The sequence below is a fragment of the Notamacropus eugenii genome, chromosome 4 (genome assembly GCF_028372415.1).
Source record: "Notamacropus eugenii isolate mMacEug1 chromosome 4, mMacEug1.pri_v2, whole genome shotgun sequence".
Lineage (NCBI taxonomy): Eukaryota > Metazoa > Chordata > Mammalia > Diprotodontia > Macropodidae > Notamacropus > Notamacropus eugenii.
The window spans coordinates 468,751,663-468,772,703 of NC_092875.1; the positions used below are offsets into that span (position 1 = coordinate 468,751,663).

A 21,041-nucleotide genomic window follows, 5' to 3' on the forward strand; every position below is an offset into this window, starting at 1 on the left:
ATTCAATTTCTCCTTCTCCACAATTAGTGCCTGCACTGACCTTCTTCTCCCTTCTCATATGGGCAAAGAGTTGGCTTTAAACTTCCTGTCATGGGGTTATGATAAAATGTTGGCCATTATATTTTTAGAAGTTGTATGGATACAATATTTGGGTGGTACATGACTATTCACAGGAAAACTATTATTTCCGGAGCTGCAGTGGATAAGTTTACATATGTGCAATTACATTGCACACCTGAAACACGCTTCATGATGTAAAACGCTGAAGTGCTCGGCACTTCTGTGATGACGATGAAGATAATGGGAACAACAAGCAGTGATTTCCAGTGTGCGAAGCACTTCAGTATTTCATTTTATCCTCACAGCAGCCCTGAGCAGTCATTTTACAGAGGAGGAAGCCGAGGGAGATGGAGATGAAGCCACAAAGCCAGTCAGTGTCTGAGGCAGGATTTGTATTCAGGTTTCCTGGGTCCAGGGCTCTCTCCATTGCTCCACGGAAAGCATAAAGAATATATACTTGGGAAAAGAAAGGATCCTAGATGGCATCAAGTCCAACTCATGTAGTTTTTTACTCCCTGGTTTTTAACATAGGAGACATTTTTTATCATTGAGGAAATTGAGGCTCCAAGGGAAAAAAATTCATTTCCCATGTCTCAGCCAAAATGTGAACCTCAGTCTTGGGACTCTAAATCCAGCACCCTTCCCATTTTAGGGTTAGCTCTGAAAGAGTAGGTTGGAGCCAGATCTGGCACACCTTGAAAGACAAATGACATTTATGCTTTTTTCCACAGGCAACGAAACGACATGATGAAAACATGGAAATCTGGCAGTGCTGCAGCGGAAGAACTGGATGGGAAAAGACTGCAGCACAACATCTCAGGGCCTGAAGAGGCAATAACAGAAAGGGCTAAGGAAAGACTGGTGAGATAGTTAGAAGGAAAAAGTGACAGGACTTGGTGACTAAATTAAAGTTTGAGTGTGGATGGCAAACACAAAGAAGATTCAAACGGTGACTAGCTGGTTATTGGAAAAAAAGTGGCACTACTAACAGAAAGTCAAGGTTTAAATTCTGTTTCAGAAATACTAGGTTTAAAGTGCTGAACAAATATCCAGTGAAAAAAGTCAACCAGCTGCTAGAAATGTAGGGCCGTAACAAACAGGGGGGAGGGCAAGGAATTTTGAAGGTGGGGATCCATGGGAACACGTAAGCTTTAAGGGAATACAGAAGACAGAACCAATGACAATTTCAGTAAATGTAAAGTGTTAGGGAACTGCAGGAAAGAGAGCGAAAGAGAATGAATTTCAAAGAGGCAGGAAAAAAATGAGCAACACAGAATCATGGAAACCAAGAAAACTGAGAATTTCATGAAAAAACCCACAGTACCAAAAGCTGTAGATGTTGATAAACAGGCATGAGATTTGTCAATCAATAAACGTTTAAGTGTCTTCATGCCAAGCACTACGGATAAAACAAGAGGCAAATCCAAACCAGGGGCCTCATACTCTAATGAGGGAAACAAAAAACAATGCAAATAACAAATGAATGCATACAAAGAAACTCTATGCAGGATAAACAGTAAATAATAACAGAGGGAAGGCACAAAGATTAAGAGGGGCTGGGAAAAACTTCCTGGAGGTGTGATTTTAATTGGGACTTAAAGGAAGCCAGGGAGATCATGAGAGTGGAGGAGAGAATATTCCAGGCAGCAGTCAGACAGGTAGGAAAACCAGCAGTGTCCCAAAAACTTAGAGAAGACAGGCATAAGAAGAAGGTGATTGCAGTGTCAAAGGTTGCAGAAAGGTCAAGGAGGATGAACACTGAGAAAAGGTCATTGGATCTGGTAATTAAGAAATCACTGCTAATTTTGGAGAACAGTTTTGGTGGAATGATATGATTGGAAGTAGACTGCAAGGGGTCAAGAGGAGAGCAAGAAGAGAAAAAGTGTAGGCATTCATTGTGGTTACCATGATAGTTAGTGGGGGTGAAGGATCAAGTGAAGGTCTTGTGAGCGTGGGTGAGATGTATTTGTAGGAAGGAGGGAAGAAACTGAGAGACAAGGTGCAAGGGAAAACAAGTGGCAGAGGGGCAATGTGCTAGAGGAGACAACATGGAAAGGGATCGCTGGAGGTAAGGGGATTTGATCTGAGGAATAAATGAGATTGCCAAGGATTAAGAAGAGAGCAAGGAAGTGAGAAAGTTGAGTCAACACAAAGACAACTTGTCAGGAAAACAAGAAGACCAACAGCACATTATATGGGAGGGGAGGTCAAATGAAAATGTTTAAGAAACAGCAAAGCTGACCATACTTGTAGGCAAAGAAGGGGCTAGTGGAATGGAAGAGATTCAAAGTGCTAAAGAGGAAAGGTAAGGAAGAAATGGAATGAAGAATGCAGATGGAAGGGTTAAACCTGGTTAAAAAAATTCTTTTTCTTGAGGCTGGAAGACTGAAAAACAGGTATGATAAAGTAAACTCATCAAAAGCACTACTCTTAAAAATTAACATCATCTGATAAAAAGAGGGGGTTATGAGAAGCTAGGGTGGCACTGAGACATGGAGAGTAGAAAGAGGGTTTAGCGATGCTTCTGTTATGTTAGGAAACTTGAGAAGAATTAAACAAATTATCTGTAATGCTAGGAGCAACTGAAGTGAAGATTATAACATATAGAAGACTGAAAAACAAAAGGCCCCAAAATTAGGTCAGGGAGAATTATTGTTAATTTCCTTCCCCATTCTTTGCGTTCTAAATTTCAAATGTATTGTGTAGTGAAGCGGTCATTTATTAACCCTTTAACACATTTGTCCCTTTCATCCTCTACTCACTACAAATGCATTATTCAAGCTAAAAGGCCAGCAATACTAAAAATTCACATACCATTAGCTACATATGTGATCTTGCATAGAATATTGTCTCTGCTTATTTCCTGGTTTCCCTCTGGTGGGCTTACCAAAGTCTGACATATCAAAGCAACATTTATTTTGGCACGGACACATCGATTGTTTACCTGCAAAAATCCCAAACCAATAGTTTAGTAAATAAAAAAATGTTTAATAAAAACCACCAATTAACTACCCTAACACGTCAGATGAGTGAAAGTTCATTTTTCTTCTGATATTCTCTTAAAACCATTTAAATCAATGTAAGGAAGCAGTTGTATAAACCCCGTGAGCACACGTAGAAAAACACCAATGCGTGCAAACTAAGTAGAAGTAAATTCTGGAATAGTCATCCTGAAAGAAAGAAGAATGACTTCAGAACCACTGATGCAATTGTACTTACCATCTGAGAACTTTAAAGCCGTATATGGAACCCTGGGTTAACAAATGATAAACCTCCTGAATAACCCTGAGGATATGGTGCTACCAGTATCAAATGTTTATATACTCCAATTGGAAGAAAAAGGCTACGGATCATCCTATTGACAGAGGTATCCTTTGATATGTCATACTGACCTAATACCAACCTACAGCTATAAATGAATGAAACAATTTTAACTGGAGAGTTGCTCAGTTGATGCAACATCAAAGAAAGAAAGACTCAAGAAAATACCTGGCAAGCGTGCAACCTTTCCCTTTGTTTTTATTTTTTTATTCAGAATTATATCATTTTTGGATTCAGAATTCTCTTTCAATATTAAGTAAAAATAAGCCCAAGTACTCACAGGTGCACTGTCATGATCCACAGAAAAATTGCAGACAATCCAAGTTTCAGAGTCACTTTCGGTCAACGTTGGAATCTTCCGGATAGCAGAGAGGTACAACACGTCACGCTGAGACGCAGGCCACACCCTCTGCGGGAGACGTCAAAACTGACTGAAAATCGAGCATGTTTTCTCTATCCGGATGTCTCTGATAATCACATGTCACTATAAAAGCAAACTAGGCGCCGAAACATCAAGTACAAGCAGAATAGGAAAGCTTCTAAAAAGGAAGCTGAGACTCCGCCCTAAAAAAGGTTAAGCATGAGAACGAATGCATGGTTTTACAAAGTTATGAACTGAAGAGCTGAAGGAGAACAGGAGTAAAGCCTGTCAAGGACTTATGAAAAGAAGGAAAGATGGGCTGGCCACACAGTAAGAGGGAGTGATGACTGGGAGGCAGTGCCACTGGTACTCTTGGGAGGAAAGCAGGAAGGCCCCAAGCACGATGGCCAACTTTTTGGAAAGAATGAAGACAAGAGCTGCACAGGCAGGCCAAGCAGCATCCAAGGAAGAAGCTCCTGAATTAACGAGATGACAGATCCGTGAGGATGATACTGAGGAGGCCCATCCTGGTTCAAGGCAGGACCCTCACACTTCCAAAGAAGAGATGCAGCCATTAGGAGATAAAAAGGTAGACCTACAGTCAGGAACATCTGGGTTTGAATCCCATATTTAACACTTACTAGCCATTTGACCGTGGCCAACTTACTTAGCCTTCCTAAGCTTCACTGTCCTCCTCTGTAATACAGGGGTAATAGCAATAATACCTACACTGTACTGAGGAGGTTGATGAGGTTCAAGGGAGATAATACCCACTAAGAAATTTATAAACCTTAAAGTGCTTTATAAAAGTCAGTTATTATTAGTCTAAAGTCTCGAGTTAACATAAGGGCAGGAATTAAAACCAGGGACAATAGATTTTTAAGAGGAGAGAGTACCTTTTCACACAAAGGTTATTTAAAAGAATATTAAAACAGCAAAATCTAAAAAAAACCCCCAAAACCTTTTAATATATTATTCTGCCATATACTTGCTTCTCTATTGCTGGTACAAAATAGGTTTAATACTTCGAACCACTAACTTCATGAGGCAGATGTAAATAAAATACAAAGCACTTTACAAATGTTCATTATAGCATGACCTCTATACTCTTCCTTTTACATGCACAAGTATGTATGTATATGTTAATACTTTAAAAACTTTAACTTTTTCAAAATTTTTTTTAATCTAAGTACCTATCAAAGAGAAGAAATGCATGGTTGGTCTACTGTCTATATTTATAACTCAAGTCCTTCTGGTAAATTTTCTTGCTTTAAATTCTCAAATAAGTGAAATCTGTGAACTGTTAACAAAAATTCAGACATGTTGGGATATTTAATTTCCTTTCATACTACTATGGAGTATGATAGTATATGACTAAGAAGTTAGTATATTCTTTTATTGTGCCTTTTAGAACTGGAGTTCTGTTATTAAATTTCCCCTTCATTTTAGACCCTGTTCTTGTTTCTTTCCTAATTTTTCAATTTTGGGGGAATTTAAGGAAGACCTGGCTTCCTCCTGTATTCCCCACATACCTGAAGGCCACTAATTTCCTCTTCCTAGAATGCCTAGTTTTCTTGAGATGCAAATCAAGTGCCACATTCTCCAAGAGGGCTTGTCTAGTTTCCCCAGGTGCTACTGCTTCCCTCTTCCTATTCCTCTCCCTCCTAGTTATTTTGTATCAGTTTTAAACATACCTACATTTATGTGCATGTTATCTTACTTGTTAGAGCACAAGATCCTTGGGGACAGGGACTTTCACTTCTGCCTTTCTTATCTTCAGGGTCTGACAGTGTTTGGCACAGAGTAGACATTTAATAAACAAATGCTTTTTGACTGTCTGATTACATGAATTCTCTAGAGCAAGATTTGGTATCAGAATGTAAAAAGTGTACAGACAAAAAAAAAAAAAAGGCAGTACCTTGTGAGTCTGGTAAACGATGACTGCATTTTCAGACAACTTTTCCACGACATGGAAATTTTCTACAGTTGCTGAAATGAAGGAAATTAGATCAGTAAATAATGATTTTTTTGGCTCTTAGGATAGAATAATTATTTCATCTATGTATTATGAATGTTATTGAGTATGTGTGTACCTGAGAGTACTCAAATAAATGAGTTTACTCTTTCCTCAGGTCTTAACAGTATTCTAAAAGCCAGAGGCAATCTGCTGGATATTAGAAGAAGAGTGACACAGCATTGAGCCTTCTTTTCCCAAGACACTATATATATACACTTTAAGAACTCACTTGTCCTCAAGATTTGTTTTGTAATAGAATCTAAAGACTTGCAACATGGCTTCATGTCTAATTTTGTACAAAATAAGCCAACTAAATGAATCTCTACAAAAACTAAGAGTGTCACTTTGAATTATCTTAGTATATGAACAAGAGACCCTTCATAAGATTATACAAAATCAGTGAATTAAGTTCTTACTTTAGTGAAAAAGATTTCACACTGTCATGTTAAGAGTAGGTTTCATGGGTAGTCCCAATAACAAATTAAGGTGTTAATTTAATGGTCAAATAACACCAAACACCCAACATGTACATATTACTAAATATACCAAATACAAATAGAAAGCATGAAGAGTTTCCCTACTAAGGCAATAAATTGTGGGGCCCAAATCTCTAACTACTTTCTTGTTTATTCACCCCTGAGACAAGAGGGCCTCGAGCTCAGGTCTCAGCTGACTCCCACTGGCTCTGGGATTCTGAGCATGTCCCCCAACCTCTCTGTGCTCCAGGAAGCCATTTCAGACCATGTGGAGGAGCAGCCACTCCTCAGCATCGAGAGAAGGAGATGGGAGGTTCTCTTTAGTGATGAAGCCACAGGTCTGATTTTTAAATGGTGTACGAGGGGCCTACACTAGGTATAAGAAGATGGACAGAACCCCACCAAGAACATCCAAACCAACGTCCCTGTCCTTAACTCGCTGACAATCTTCTAGGAGGCTAAGACACATAAATGCGCATGATAACAGGGAGATGAAGGAAAGGCTTCATGTAAAGGGACGGCTTCTAAGCTGTCTATGATTTCCACAGACCAGAATGTAGGAATGTGTTGCCATGAGGCCCATGTGAATGAAGGCAAGACAGGAAAGAACAATGTTAGGGCAAAACTAAGAGTCCAGCGCAGGTGAAATGTAGAATGTAAGAAAGGGAGAAGACAAAAGGAAACTAGAAAGGGAGGGTGAAACCAGAATACGTAGGGCTTTAATGCTCAGTTCTGTAATAATTCTGTAATAAATTCTGAGCACATACAAGAAACCGGAAACCACTAAAAGTTTTTGAGTACGATATATATTTACAACATTGTGAAGGATGCAAAATAGAAGGAGACATTAAAAGAGAGACCATTTGGGACGATTTCAGGAGTCTAGAAAACAAGGAATGAGGGCTTTAAATAAGACTACTGGCAGTCTGAATGGAGAGAAGCTCACAGACATGAGATTACAAAGGCCAAAGTGAGAGGACTTGCTAGCTTAATGAATATGCAAAGTTAAAGAAAAGGGAAAAAAGCAGTTTTTGAGCCTGAGTGATTAGTGCTAACAATAGTAACAGGAAAGCAGGGCTTATTTTAGGGGCAGAGAAAGTTTAGTTTTGGAAATAGTGAGTTTCATGTGCTGGCACGACATTCAGGTAGAGGTGTCTTATAGGCAGCCGGAAATGCAAACTTGAAGGTCAGAGGGGTCTTGACTGAATATATAAAACTTGGAAATCATCTAGAAAGAGATGATAACTAAAATCATGGGTGTTAGGTGAGAAAGCACAGAAAACAAGAGGCCCAAGGACAGAGTACTGGGGGACAGCTACTTTTACCAGGACATTAAGATGAGATGAACCAATAAAAGAGACTGAGGAGTAGTCTTTCGACTAGTCTTGACTGTTCAGGAGAACAAGAAAAGAAAGTATCACGAAAGGCAAAGAAAGAGACAGCCACAGGACAGGTGGGGGAGGGGGATGATGATGATGATATTTGGTAACGAGGAGGTCCCTGTGCATCCTCCACATCTGGGACATGGTGGGTGCTGAACCAACGCTTGCTAACTGACTTTGGAAAACACAGTGGTGGTGAAGCAGTGATGAGGGAAGGCAGAGAGCAGGACTCTGAGGAGTGAGTGGATGGTGAGGAAGCAGAGGCAGCAGGTATTAATCTCTTCAGAAGCTCATTGCTGAATGGCACGTGACACACAAAATCCCTGGCATCATGGAAAGAACACTATATTTTGAGTCAAAATAGCTGGGTTCAAATCACTTAACATCTCTGCTGTAATTTCTTAATCTGCAAAATGAGACTGGAGCAGATGATCCCTGAAGTACTTCCCTGCTCTGAATCTATGATCCTGTGACAACAGTTTAAAGGGGTAATAGGGTCAAGGTTAGTAATAAAACTTTTTTTCCCCTTAAAGGGGAGAGACACAGATGTCGGTATTCAGAAGGTAAAGAACCCATTGAGAGGGAGATACTGAAGATGAGTGGAGGGAGGATCCTGGAGAACTGAAGTGTGGAAGGATAAGATGAGAGGTACAGAGAGAGGGAGCTAAGCCTCGGCAAACCTGGAGGCCACCTCAACATCTCATCATGGTACGGAGTACCAGAGGATGGATAAAAACAAGCTCTGAATGGTTGAAGAAGATAGAAAAGGATCAAAAGTTCACAATAGCCTGCTTCAATCTTCTCAGAAAAGCTGGAAGATCACCTGCTGAAAAACTGGGGAACAGATGGAGAGCCTCCAAGGGGTTCGAAAGGACATGAACACATGTTGGAAAAGAAACAACAGCAACTGTGACCCCCACAGTTTCCTAACATTGCCTGATACTTACTCCCCAGGATACTAAGACTTTCTGGTGGAACTTAACAACTACAGACATTTCAGGTTAGGATAGGTAAGCTTCTGAAGAAGTCAAATACACAATTTTGATAGAAACATGTTGTGTGGACTGAGTTCTTGCTGAAACATTTTTATTTATCAACTTAAGCGAATGTGCATAATAAAGTTTACAGAAACATGAGGATTCACTAGGGTTTTTATTAGGTAGACAGCATGACCTAGTGAAAAGAATGGCTTTTGAAAGATCAAGAGATCTGGGTTCTACTTTCAACTCCACCATTTACTAGCTATGGGATTTTATTCAAGTCAATTCTCTAAGCCCATCTGTAAAAATGAGGATTCTGCCACTTTGTCTTGATTATTTAATGTCATTGAAGATCAAGTGTTGATTTACATGAAAGGATTCTGAAATCGTTAAGTGTTCTACAAATGAAGGTATTTAACTGATCATCCATAGAATCTTCTGGTCATTACTTTGTCTTTCCAAGTTTATTTCAGATAAAAATTCAAAATTAAAAATAATTCTTAAAAAGTGAGACAAAGCAAATCAGTAGTGATATCTTACTTTCCCAGTCATTGCGAACATCAACATTCCAGAAGTAACTGCAGACCTCGTGTCCTGTCACTCCTTTAACTGCATGAGTAGCTTTTAGAGGATCCAGAACGATTCCATTTTCCTCTACTTCTCTTCTATAAACCTAAAGGGAATACACATAAAATTTACTGAGAAAGAAAAATCAAGTCCCAAAGGCAACATGGCTTCAAATACAGTCCTTTTTTAAGACCTACTTTCAAATCTATTTTTAAAATTAAATTCTCCTAAAATAAATTTGGGGCATGGATAGGAATCAGATCAAATTCAAATCTATCTTCAATGATATAATTAGAAGTCTTAAAACCACAAAATTTTATTAACTTTTGTCATGAGAACTATTAGTAAATGATCTTTGGACATTTAAATTAGGCAGTCAAGATCATGTGTTGAACCAAATACTGAGAATGTTAAGATGGTTCATTAATTCCAATGCAAGTTGGTTAGTCATAAATGAACGTTGCATATTAGTATAATTCAATAAACGTTTATTAAGCACCTACATGCAAGGTACTATGCTAGCTGCCAGGAACACAAAAGATAAAAAAATTGCAGTCCCTACCCTCAAAGTGCTTACATTCTACAGGAGGTAAATGAAAGTTTGTTTCCAAAGCTCACTGACTGACTGTAAAAAGCATAAAATGAAATTTATGTGAGTTCCTCCTAATGGAGGACGTTGCAGGCAGAGCTGGTGCTTGAGCTAAGCCTTAAAGGAAGAGAACACTGAAAGGCAGGAGCAAGGAAGGAGGAAAGAGCAGGCACAGGGACAGCATGTGCAAAAGTGAAAATGGGAGAAGGTATGGATGCCACTGCGACAGATACGAAGAGTGAAATGAAATAATGTTTGGAAGGTAGAGTCTGATTGTGGGGAGCCTCGGGTGTCAGGCTGAGGAGCTGTTTTATCCAAGCAGCCACAGGGGCAAGTGAAGTGCTTTGGACAGGAAAATGATACGCGAGCAGCCTCTATGTTTTTTTCCCCTTTAAAAATGTTTGCCTTATACTTACAAAAAAAAAAAATCACTGTTGCTTTCTAATACTAACCCTCTTTGCCAACAGAACCCTTTTGTGCAAAAGAGCAGCTAAGCAAACAGTCGGACACAATGATTGCCATCGAACATATGCTTGAAGGAAGAGTATATTGGCAACTGTCAGGAGAGCCTGGAGGCTGAGAGGGCTACTAGACTGATCACCAACTTCTTCCAGATATGTCCACCCTCAGCTTCCCCACAACGACCATATCACTTCCATTTCTTTAGCAATGTCTCTCTCCTTTGCTGGCTTCTTGCCGTCTGTGACTCGGTAAGGGGAATATTTCTCATCATTTTGTTCCTGAACTTTTCTCTAGCTTTGACATTGCTTCTGAGTTCTAGAACTGAATGGACAATTATCTACTAGCAATTCAAACAATATGTACTAATTCAAGCTTAGCTTTTTCTCCAAACTTTACTAGTCTGGTAGGCAGCATATCTGACTGGCTCACATTACTCACCAATTTCTCATGTTCAGACTTCGGATGTTTCTTTAATCACTTCTCTTAGCTCAATAATCTGGTCCACCTGAAAAATCCCTTGCATTTATCTCCTTCTCTATTCGCACTCTTAAGTCTTCCCATCTCTAGACTTTCCTTACCCATCAAAGTCATCCTTCATACCACTGCCAGATGAATTATCCTTATGGTCATGCCCCTCATCTCTTTAAAACTCTTCAGCAGTGTGCCCACCAAAGAGTTCTAATGCCTTAGCCTGGAATTCGCTTTTCATAATCTGGCATCATTCAATCTTTTTACAATCTCCTTATGCCATTCCCTTCAACATAGTCTACCCCTCAAGTGAAAATGAACTTCCTGCTATGCTCTGTGCCAGTATTGTTCTTTCCTAGAGGAGGAGAAGGTGAGGCTGCTGACCTTGCACAGCTCTCCCTCACTCAAGACAAAGTCAAGTCATGTCACCATTTCTTTGATGTCACGGTCTTCTTCAAGGGCAAAGGATGAACACAACCTGTGAGTAGACAGAGCTGCCTGAATGGGGACTCAGCTCATCCTCTCTCTTCTGTTTCCCTCTTCCCTTCCTCCTCCTCTCCAAAGGAAGGTGAATTTGGATGGCCAGAAGCTGCCCAGTTAATTTGGGGTTTACTGGTCAGATGTCTATCCTTCCTTCCTTTCTCCTTTCTTTCTTTTGCTCTTTTGTTCTTTCTTTCCCTCCCCAAAACCTTGAACCCAGTGCACTGTGAAGCTCATAGTTGGACAATAGGTCCCTGCCCAAGCTCTACTTAAGAGCTGTTTTCTGGACCCTCCTGGGCTAGAGTGATTATCAATAATAACTGTTGCTCTTTCCCTCCCAGCTTGATTTAGTTATTTTTTTCTTTTGCTTATTAAAGGGGCCATCCCCCTGATTACTTAAAGAGGCCTATTCACTGAATGGGCATTACCTCACTTTGAGCACCTGAAAAGGCTTTAACCTAAAAAGGTCAAGGTCTCCCATGGCATCCTGGGCTGTCTCCAGTCACCCTGATGAATATCTGGTCACTGGAATCAGATGGCTCTGGAGGAGAAGTGAGGCTGGTGACCTGCACAGTCCTCCCTCTCTCAAAACAAAGTCAAGTGCAAGTCATGTCATCATTCCTCTGATGGCATGGTCTTCAAAAACGAAGGACAAGCACAACAATAACAATGCTTTCCTATCTCTTTTTATTCACTGGACTAATGCTCTTCCTCCCTATGCTGAGTCCCTTCTCCTCTCACCACCTTACTGACTGAAATCCTGTCAACCTTTCAAAAAGCCCAGGGTAACTGCTACCTCTTCCATGAAATCCTTCACAATTTCTCTACTCCATAACACTTCTTATACTGAGACTTTGCACAGAATTTTCCTTCTCCTTTCTATATGCTTATTATTTTGTGCTATAGTAATTTGCATAGCATCCTCGTTATTAAGTTATAATTATTTGCATATATAAATTCTCTCTCTCTCTCTCTCACACACACACGCACACACACACACACCCTCAACCCTATTTGAATAGACTATAAGCTCCTTGAGGGAAGAGTTTTTCTTTTCTAAGCTTTGCACCTTATCCGGAACCTAGCAGTGTTCTGCACATAGTAGAAACCTAGCAAATGCTGGTAACACCTTTTACATGATCTGGAAGAATGAAGAATAAATAAAGCTTAATTCTCTGCAATTAATGTTCTACAAAAAATAAGTTTCAAACATTTCCAGAATAAAGTGAAGAAAATAAAGCTAACAAAAGAAAATTTTAAATCAGCCTGGAAAAAACAGAACAAAAATGTTTTGCTTAAACTTGTTATCATTTGGTCTCAATTCATTCATGTTAATTTACTGAGATCCCCAAAGATGTATTTTACTGATAACGTATTTTGTAGAATTTTTCCTCAATTGGATGTGCTCAGATCTTAAGTCTGCTTTAAATAAAAAAAAAAAATGCCTCCTGTGATTTCACTGGTCCAGGACAGTGATGTCAAACTCAAACAGAAAAAGGGGATGATAAAGTTTCCTCAAGGATCCCTGCTGGCTGCACAAACACTTTGGAAAACCCCCCATATTAACATTATCTATGTTTTGTCACATTTTTGTTTATTTTGTTAAATATTTCCCAACTAGATTGTAATTCTGTTCTGCACTTCATACAGCACATGTTGGACATCTCTGGTACAGGGAAATTCTAGGAAGGAAGCACCTTCTTTCAATGCAGACCTGCATCTATCATGCAACTTACAGACTGCATGGAGAAGCTAAATTCCTCTCCCTCAGTGACAGAGCTAACGTGTGTAAGTGGAGGGACTTGGTCTTCCTGATTCTGAGGTTAGTTCCCTATTTATCATTCCTAGTCTAGACCACAGAGGGAAGGGAGATCCTTCATATGTTAGAGAAGAGGAACTGACCATGATGGTAAGCATATAAGCATTACTGCTCTAAGTACCAAAGAAGCCAACTTTTTTCTGTCTCTCTTTTTTCTAACAAAAGCAATAAATACACTGCAACTATTTTTTATTAGAATTTTAAAAAGCAAGATGCCAAATTGCAACTAGGATTTGCTTATCTTGTGGTAGGTATATTCAAGGCAGGAATAATGACAAAGAAAAATACCTATTCTATGGGGAATGAAGTTTGTCTTTTATGACCTCAAGATGAAGAGGGAAGTCCAAATAAGATTTAACTAATCTCACTGCAAATGGACCAAATCAACCAGCCTGAACGAAAACAAATTCTATATTCCGGATTCAGGAAAGCCAAATCATTTGTCATGGCTTTCTATCTGAATCTCAAATATTTCACAATGGTGATACTGTATTTTTTGTCTTCCACGAATTAAACAATAAAAGTACTCTTCACTGACGCTCAGCAATCCTTCTATTTATCCCTTGTTAATTCTCTAACGCATCTGCCAAAGAAGCTGTTCCAAACCTTGACTCAAGCCCCAAATATCCATATCCCCCTACTTTATTCTCAGCAAATACCTCCTATTTTATTGGGGGGCAAAACTGGCATAAACTCCCTGGTTTAATTTCTAACTTAAAATCTCTATTACTAACATCAGATAAGTGATTTTTGGGTTGGCCACTTACAATTTATCTTACAATTATCTCACTTATAAAATCAGAGTTATGATGCACACACTACCCACGTCACTTTTAAGGAAAACGCTTTGTAGGATTTAAAGCATCGTATGAACTTGAATTTATATGATGCTTTAAGTGCTACATCCCCTTCTCGACCTCAAAGTATCTCTTCCTTCCTCCTCTCAGAGCTCCCTTCTGTCTCAGAGGAAAACATTTAACTTCTTGAAAGTTCATCATTTGTGTTCTTTCAGTTGACAAGTAATTGAGTAGAGTGCCTGGCATATACAAGGGATTACACAGAACCTTGTCAGCTTCACTTTCTGTCTTTACCGATTGTTAACTCCATTTTATTACAAATCTTGTATAAAAAACAAAACTTTCCACTTACCTTGCTGAATGTTTTTCTTCCCTTCACCATTTTAGTTAGTCTATACTTACTGCCTTCATTTGTTCACTTTATTCAACTCTAACCTAATCCAATAAATACCTATTAGATGTCAGTGGCTAAAGACATAAAGATAAAATAGAAAATGTTTCCTGCCTTTTGTGATCTTATATCTGAGGCAGCTTGGTGGCACAGCGCATATACTGGAGTCAGAAAGTTCTGACTTGAAATCCAGCCTCAGATATTTGCTACTCGTGTGATCCTGGATAAGTCAGTTTACTTCTACTTGCCTTCATTTCCTCCTATATAAAATGGAGGTAAAAACAGTACCAACCTCCCAAGGTTGTCGTGAGGAGCAAATGAGATAATAATTGTAAAGCACTTAACACAGTGCCTACCACATAGCAGGTACTTAATAAATGCCTCTTCCTTTCCTCTTCCCCACTGTAAGATACAATATGTGATCAGTTAATTATATACATTATAATATAAGAGGGAAAGAGCATTAAGACAAAAGTGGGATCAGGAAAGGTTGGCTGCCACATCAGCTCAGCCTTGAAGGAAAACATGTTGAAGTAAGGAGGGACTGAATTCTAGGCAGGGGGGCAGTGGGGAGCCCATTGACGCAAAGGCTAGTGCAGGACACAAGATGGAATCATTGAAACAAGGAGAATAACAAGAACAGACCTGTGTTTCAGGAAGAGTACTTTGAAGACTGCATGCAGGAGAGACTGGAGATGAGAATGAAAGCCAGCAGTAGTTAGGAAGCTGCTGCAATAGTTTAGGTCAGAGGCAGGATGGAGTGAACTCAGATGGTGCTTTGCGAGTAGAGGGAAGGGAACAGACTGGAGAGGCGTTGCAGAATATATCGGACAGGATTTGACAATGAATTCAGCATGGAGCATGAGGAAGAGATAAGAGTTAAGGAAGACTCTGAAGTTGCCAAGTTGGATGGTTAGAAGAGTGGGAGTGTTGAGGCAGAAATAAGTATTATTAGAAAGAGGTATGATTTGGGGGACTGGAAGACAGTGAATTCTACCTTGGATCTGCAGAGTCTGAAGGCTTGCTGACTGAATGATATGGAACACTCAAGTAAAAGTGGGAGAAGCAGATATTACAGCGGAAATGGAACTGAATTTGGAGTCAGAGAAATGTGGCTCAAATCCTGACTACTATTGACTACACTGGCTGTGGGAGAGGCATTTAAAGCTTTCTAGCTTCTCATTTGTAAAAGTGGTCTCCAAGGTTCCATTTGGCTCTCATATCTCTGATTCTACATCTAATAGGTCATTGGTGACGAGGGACTAGAACAGAGGAGAGAGACTAGTCTTGGGATAAAGAAATTTAGGAGTCATCTGTATAAAGATAAACGAATATATGGGCAGCGGTGACATCACTAAAAGAAAAGGGAGAAAGAGACATTAGAAAATAGTTAGGGAAAGAGATCACTGGTAACCTTGAAGAAAGCAATTTCAGCTGAAGACTAAGTTCCTCAAGCAGACTGGGTTGAATGGGTTGAGAAACGATGGTAGGAGAGTAAGAGGACCCAATGAATACACATAAGAGTTTGGATGTGAGATGTAGGACAATAGCTTTAGTATCCAACAGAGGTTTAAGGACAAGGGTAAAACCCTGCCATGTTTGTAGGGAGCATGAAAGAATTCAGCAAATAGAGATTGTAGACTGGTGAAAGAAGACATGGTTGAAGGGGCAAGCTGCGGGAAGAGACAGGAGAGAGCAGAATCAAGTGCACAAACATAACAGGATCAAGCAGGGGATGGACCTTTACAAGGGAAATTTGCCTCTAACCACACCATTTCCTCTAAACTGCTCTAAGATCTATAATGACTTTCTAACCATCAGACTCAATAGTTTTCTAAGTTACAATTTAGTTGCAGAGAAATAACTATGTAGAGAATGATGGGGCAATACATAACAGAATCAGTTTGAAAAAAAACAAGAAATAGAATGTTGTATGTGTAAACTATGAGATTCAATCAGAGGACACTGTTGGCTGCTATTTGGTTTAAGACCCAAATTTATATATTTTTTCCAAATCCTCATAACTCTGGCTCATGAAGATGGACAGTGTATTTGAGTAGTATATATAAATAACATTACCAAATCAAAGACTAAAACACCTGCAGTTCCCCATAGGATACGTGATACCAGGGCTAGGAAAAAGTAATTTGTACTTTCTAGGCAATGTCTAAACATTATGCCCTAATGTGTGTTCTCATACTCTATTTCAGTAAAATTATAAACAAGTTTAAATTCTTACACTGACATAAATTATTTAATGGGTGTTACCTTCATCTCGCCTTCTTCTACCACCAACTGCCAATTGGCATCTCCGCCTACATCCTGCAATGAGTAAGTCATATGGTTCTTCACCATCTCTTCAACCTTTAAATGAAGAACAGAAGTGATGTGAGAGTCCAGATTCCACTTACAGTTAGCACTCTTGGGAAACTGAGCTCCAGGTATTACAGTTAGTAGCTGTATCAAATGCTGGAGAGTTAGCCCACATTCCAGATTTTTCAGGTTAATGAAAGAATTGGGGGTCAAGGAGAAGAGTGAAAGGATGCAAATAAGGAAAAATAATCCAGCCAGGAAAAATCTTGTATTCCTCAATGTGCACTATGCATGCTTAAACAAGACCTTTTGGAAAAAATAAAATCCACACTGTATCATTGTATCAATTCTTCCCTGATAAATGCTTTTTGTTCAGACAGGTTTTTAAAGAAAATGAATATGGAAGCTAAAGTGTAGAATCCTGAGTGTCCTTCAAGGCCCAGTTGAACTGCCACTTTCTCTGTAAAGCCCTCCCTGATGTCCACAATTGCGAGTGGTCTCTCCTTTCTCTAAATACCTGGTATCTAGTCTAATGGCCCCATTTAGAGTAGAACTACATACAAGATATCCTAGAGAAAGGATTAAAGATTTCCAAAAGAGATAATAAAATATTCCTTATTTCTCTAACAATACTCCTAGCTCATTCTCTGCTATACAGTATACAAATTTGTCTTTTTGAAATTTAAACACCTCTATGTTTTGATCAGAAATTAGTTACTCTTATTCATTTGAAGCCAAAACCCAGTTAAGCTATTTCATAATGTGCACAAAATGTACATGCCCCATTTTTGCCAGACTGCAGTCGTCAGACAGCACAGAGGGTTCACTAACAGTGCTTCATGCTTGCTATCAGAAAGACAACTTTTCACTCCTGGAAGGTACACCTCACTTTATCTTTTCTGAGAAGAAACCATCCCCTGTAAACTTCCTCCTTTACATTCAACTGTAAAGTCCTTGATGTCAATCCCCCATTTCTTTTCCTTTACTCTAGTTTCTGATAACAGGATGGTTCTTATCCTTACCAACGCTCATCTTTCTACCTTGAGTCCTTGATCACCACACCTCCAGCTTCTCTAGCAGATCTCCCTTCCCCCCAATCATATCCATTTTCTCATCCCGTCTCTCCCATCTACTGCCTATAAACAAGCCCAAGTCTCCCCTCATCCTTAAAAAACCTTCACAAGACTCCAATACTCTCTCAAGCTAGAGTCTTCTCTCCTCTCTTTCACAGTCAAACTACTTTTTTTTTTTTAAAAAAGCTCTCTATAGTTGTCACTTCCACTTCCTCTCTTTTCTCAATCCTTGACAATATAGTGTATGGCCTCAAAAACAACTGAAATTGCTCTCTCTAAAGATCTCCTAACTGCCAAATAGGATGGCACTGTCTGAATCTTTATTCTTCTTGACCTCTCTGGAGCTCCTGACACTGGATTCTTCTCTTTCTGGGCTGCTCTCTCTTGGGCCTCCTTCTGTCCGATCCCTCCTCAGCCCCTTTTCTGTAACATCATCCATATTGTGCCTGCAAGCTCTGGGCAACCTTTTCTCTAGACTTCCTTATTTGGTGGCATCATTGTTCCCTATAGAGATGATTCCCAAAGTCATCTCTAGAGCTTCAGGCCCTCTCCATCAACCGCCTATTAGACTTTTCAAACTGACAATCTAGCAGGTATCTCAAACTCAACATGTGGAAACTAGAGCTTGTGGTCTCTCCCCCTCCCCAAACCATTCTTCTTCTAAATTGCTTTCTTTTGAGGCTACTCCTATACTTCCATTTTCTTAAGTTTGCAACTTTGGGTTTATTATCCACACCTCCCTCTGGTTTATACCACATACCTAATTAGCTGCCAATTCTTATGGATTCTAGCTCCACAGCATCTCTTCCATTTTATTCACTCTTAGTACCTCCATCTGGACACCACACCTCGATCCTCTTCATTTCTGGTTTAGATGACTGCAATAGCCTCCTACTCTATCTCCTTCCCTCTAGTCTTCCCCATTCCAATCCAACTCCCACATGGCTGCCAAAGTGAGCTTCCTCAAACACACGTTGGACCTCATCATTACCTTACTGGATACACTCTAGTGACTTTCTCTTGCCTCTTGGACCAAACATATAAACCTTCTCACAACCTGATCTCCACCTCCCCATCTACTTTTCTAGCTTCATAATTATTCTGCTTGCACTCTACAATCTAGGTAACCTGGCCTTACTGCTGCTACTTCTCACATATGATACTCCATCAGTTTCTGTACTTTTACACTGACCATCCCTCAACCTGGCATGAACTCCTTCCTTACCTCTCCCTCTTAGAATCTCTTACTTCCTTCAACATTCAGCTTGAGCATGGCTGTTACTCAAAACATCTTCACACACACACACACACACACACACACACACACACACACACACACACAGCTAGATGACTAAAATTCTCCTGTATTTATTCTGAATGCATTCTGAATATATTTATACATGTACACATTATCTCTTCTGATAGAACATAAGCTACCTGAAGGCTGGGACAGTTTCATTTTTTTATTTGCATACCAAGTGCCTAACACAAGTGTCCAGCATACAATAAGTGCTTAATATTTGTTGACTGACTTTTTGTTTTGATAAAGGCTATTAACAAACTGTAGATTTGAGCTCTATGGTATGAAGGAGGTACAAACTTTATGAAAATCAAACTTATTTTTGAAATGCAAAATGAAGTCTTTTACCAAAGGTTCTAATTAAGGCTATTAAATTATTAAATTAAACTAAAACTATCAAATTCAGAAATCTAAGCCAAAAATGTGATTTTTCCTAATTCTTTAGTGTAATAGACATTAAAGCTAAGTTTTTAGTTCTGATTGGCTTTTCTATTTGTATCCTCAGTGCTTAGTACAGCACTTGGCAAATAGAATGAGCTTAATAAAGAAATGTTTATTATTCACACTGGGTGCTACAATCCCTGGGACCCTGTATCCTCATCTATGCTGTTATTTTCCATCCTTCTATACCCGACCCTCTGGGTAGCTAGGTGGTGCAGTGGATAGAGCACCAGTGCAGGAGTCAGGAGGACCTGAGTTCAAATCTCACCTCATACACTTGACACTCACTAGCTTTATGACCTCGGACAAGTCACTTAACGCCAATTGCCTCATCCTGGGTCATCTCCAGTCATCCAGATGAATATTTGGTCACTAGATTCAGATGGCTCTGGAGGAGAAGTGAGGCTGGTGACCTGCACAGCCCTCCCCCTCCCTCAGTCTAAACAAAGTCAAGTGCAAGTCATGTCATCATTTCTCTGATGGCATGGTCTTCTTCAGCAATGAAGGATGAACACATACACCCGATCCTCTCCAAATTCAGCCCTTCCCTGTCCACCTGAGTCACTGCCCTGCTCTCTTCCTGGTTCTCCTACCTATATGACTGTTCCTTTTTATTCTTTGTTGGTTCTTCATCCAGGTTACGTCAACGAACTATGACTGTCCCCTAAGTCTCTGTCCTGGGATCTCTTCAGCTTTTTATATTTTTCTTTTTTTATCTAATGTGTACCTCGTCAGCTCCCATGGGATCAATTACCATCTCTAAAGCAGATGATCCCCAGAGCTTCAGTTTTACCTTACCACCTGCCTCTTGGATCTCAAACTGGAAGTATTAAGGCATCTCAAATTCAGCACCTTCAAAATGGAGCTCTTTTCCCCCAAACCTTCTCCTCTTCCAAATTTCCCTATTGCTAATGAGGACACCACTATCCTATCCAAGCATGCAACCTAGATGTCCTCCTGGAGTCTTCTCTCGCACCCATTGCACATATTCAATCTCTTGCTAAACACTGCCATTTCTACTTCAAAATACCTTGTTTCCATTCCCGTCTCTCCACTCAAATAGCTGCAAACTGGCACAGGTGCATCACCTCATGCTTGGACTACTGAAATAACCTTTCAGTTGGTCTCCCTGCACCAAATCTCTCTTTATTCTAATCCATTTTCCACTCAGGTGTCAAAGTTTTACTGTTTTTTTGTTTGTTTGTTTTTTAAAGAGCAGGTCTGATCATGTCAACCCTTCTGCTCAATACATTCCGGTGGCTCCTCATTAACAAATATAAAATACTCTGTTTAACATTTAGAGCCATGGTGGCTTCCTATGCATCATATTCCATCTCTGGGCTCAGTGATTGGTTGTTTTCCATGCCTGGAATGCTTTCCATTCAACACACATTTAACCTATCGGTTACCCTGGCTTCCTTCCACACTAAGCTCAAACCTTCCTCTCTAGGAGGTGTTTCCTGGTCTCCACCTAACTCAGCCTCCCTTCCGTGCTTTACCTCTGAGATATACACATATCTTGCATTTACACAACTGCAGCTAGAATTTGTTTAGAGTTGTAAGGTTTGCAAAGTGCTTTACATATGTTAAATCTTTTCATCTCACAACAACCCTGTGGGGTAGATACTATTATAGCCAGTTTACAGATGAGGAAACTGAGTCTAAGGAAAATTAAGCCAATTGTCCAGAATCATACTACTACTTTGGGTAAGGATTCAAACTCTGGACATCCTGAATCCAAGTC

At 39.7% G+C, this 21,041-nt stretch overlaps 1 protein-coding gene across 5 annotated transcripts in view; it reads right to left on the reverse strand.

The window, feature by feature from the left end:
- CERT1 (ceramide transporter 1) overlaps nucleotides 1–21,041 on the reverse strand; it is a 165,658-nt gene that overhangs the window by 5,195 nt on the left and 139,422 nt on the right. For all 5 annotated transcript variants that reach the window (XM_072606369.1, XM_072606370.1, XM_072606372.1 and 2 more), the window contains 5 exons: nucleotides 16,439–16,534; nucleotides 9,138–9,270; nucleotides 5,661–5,731; nucleotides 3,662–3,790; nucleotides 2,875–3,004 (listed from right to left, as the gene is read on the reverse strand). In XM_072606369.1, the coding sequence (XP_072462470.1) occupies nucleotides 2,875–3,004; nucleotides 3,662–3,790; nucleotides 5,661–5,731; nucleotides 9,138–9,270; nucleotides 16,439–16,534 (559 nt within the window). The remainder of the gene's footprint in view (nucleotides 1–2,874; nucleotides 3,005–3,661; nucleotides 3,791–5,660; nucleotides 5,732–9,137; nucleotides 9,271–16,438; nucleotides 16,535–21,041) is intronic.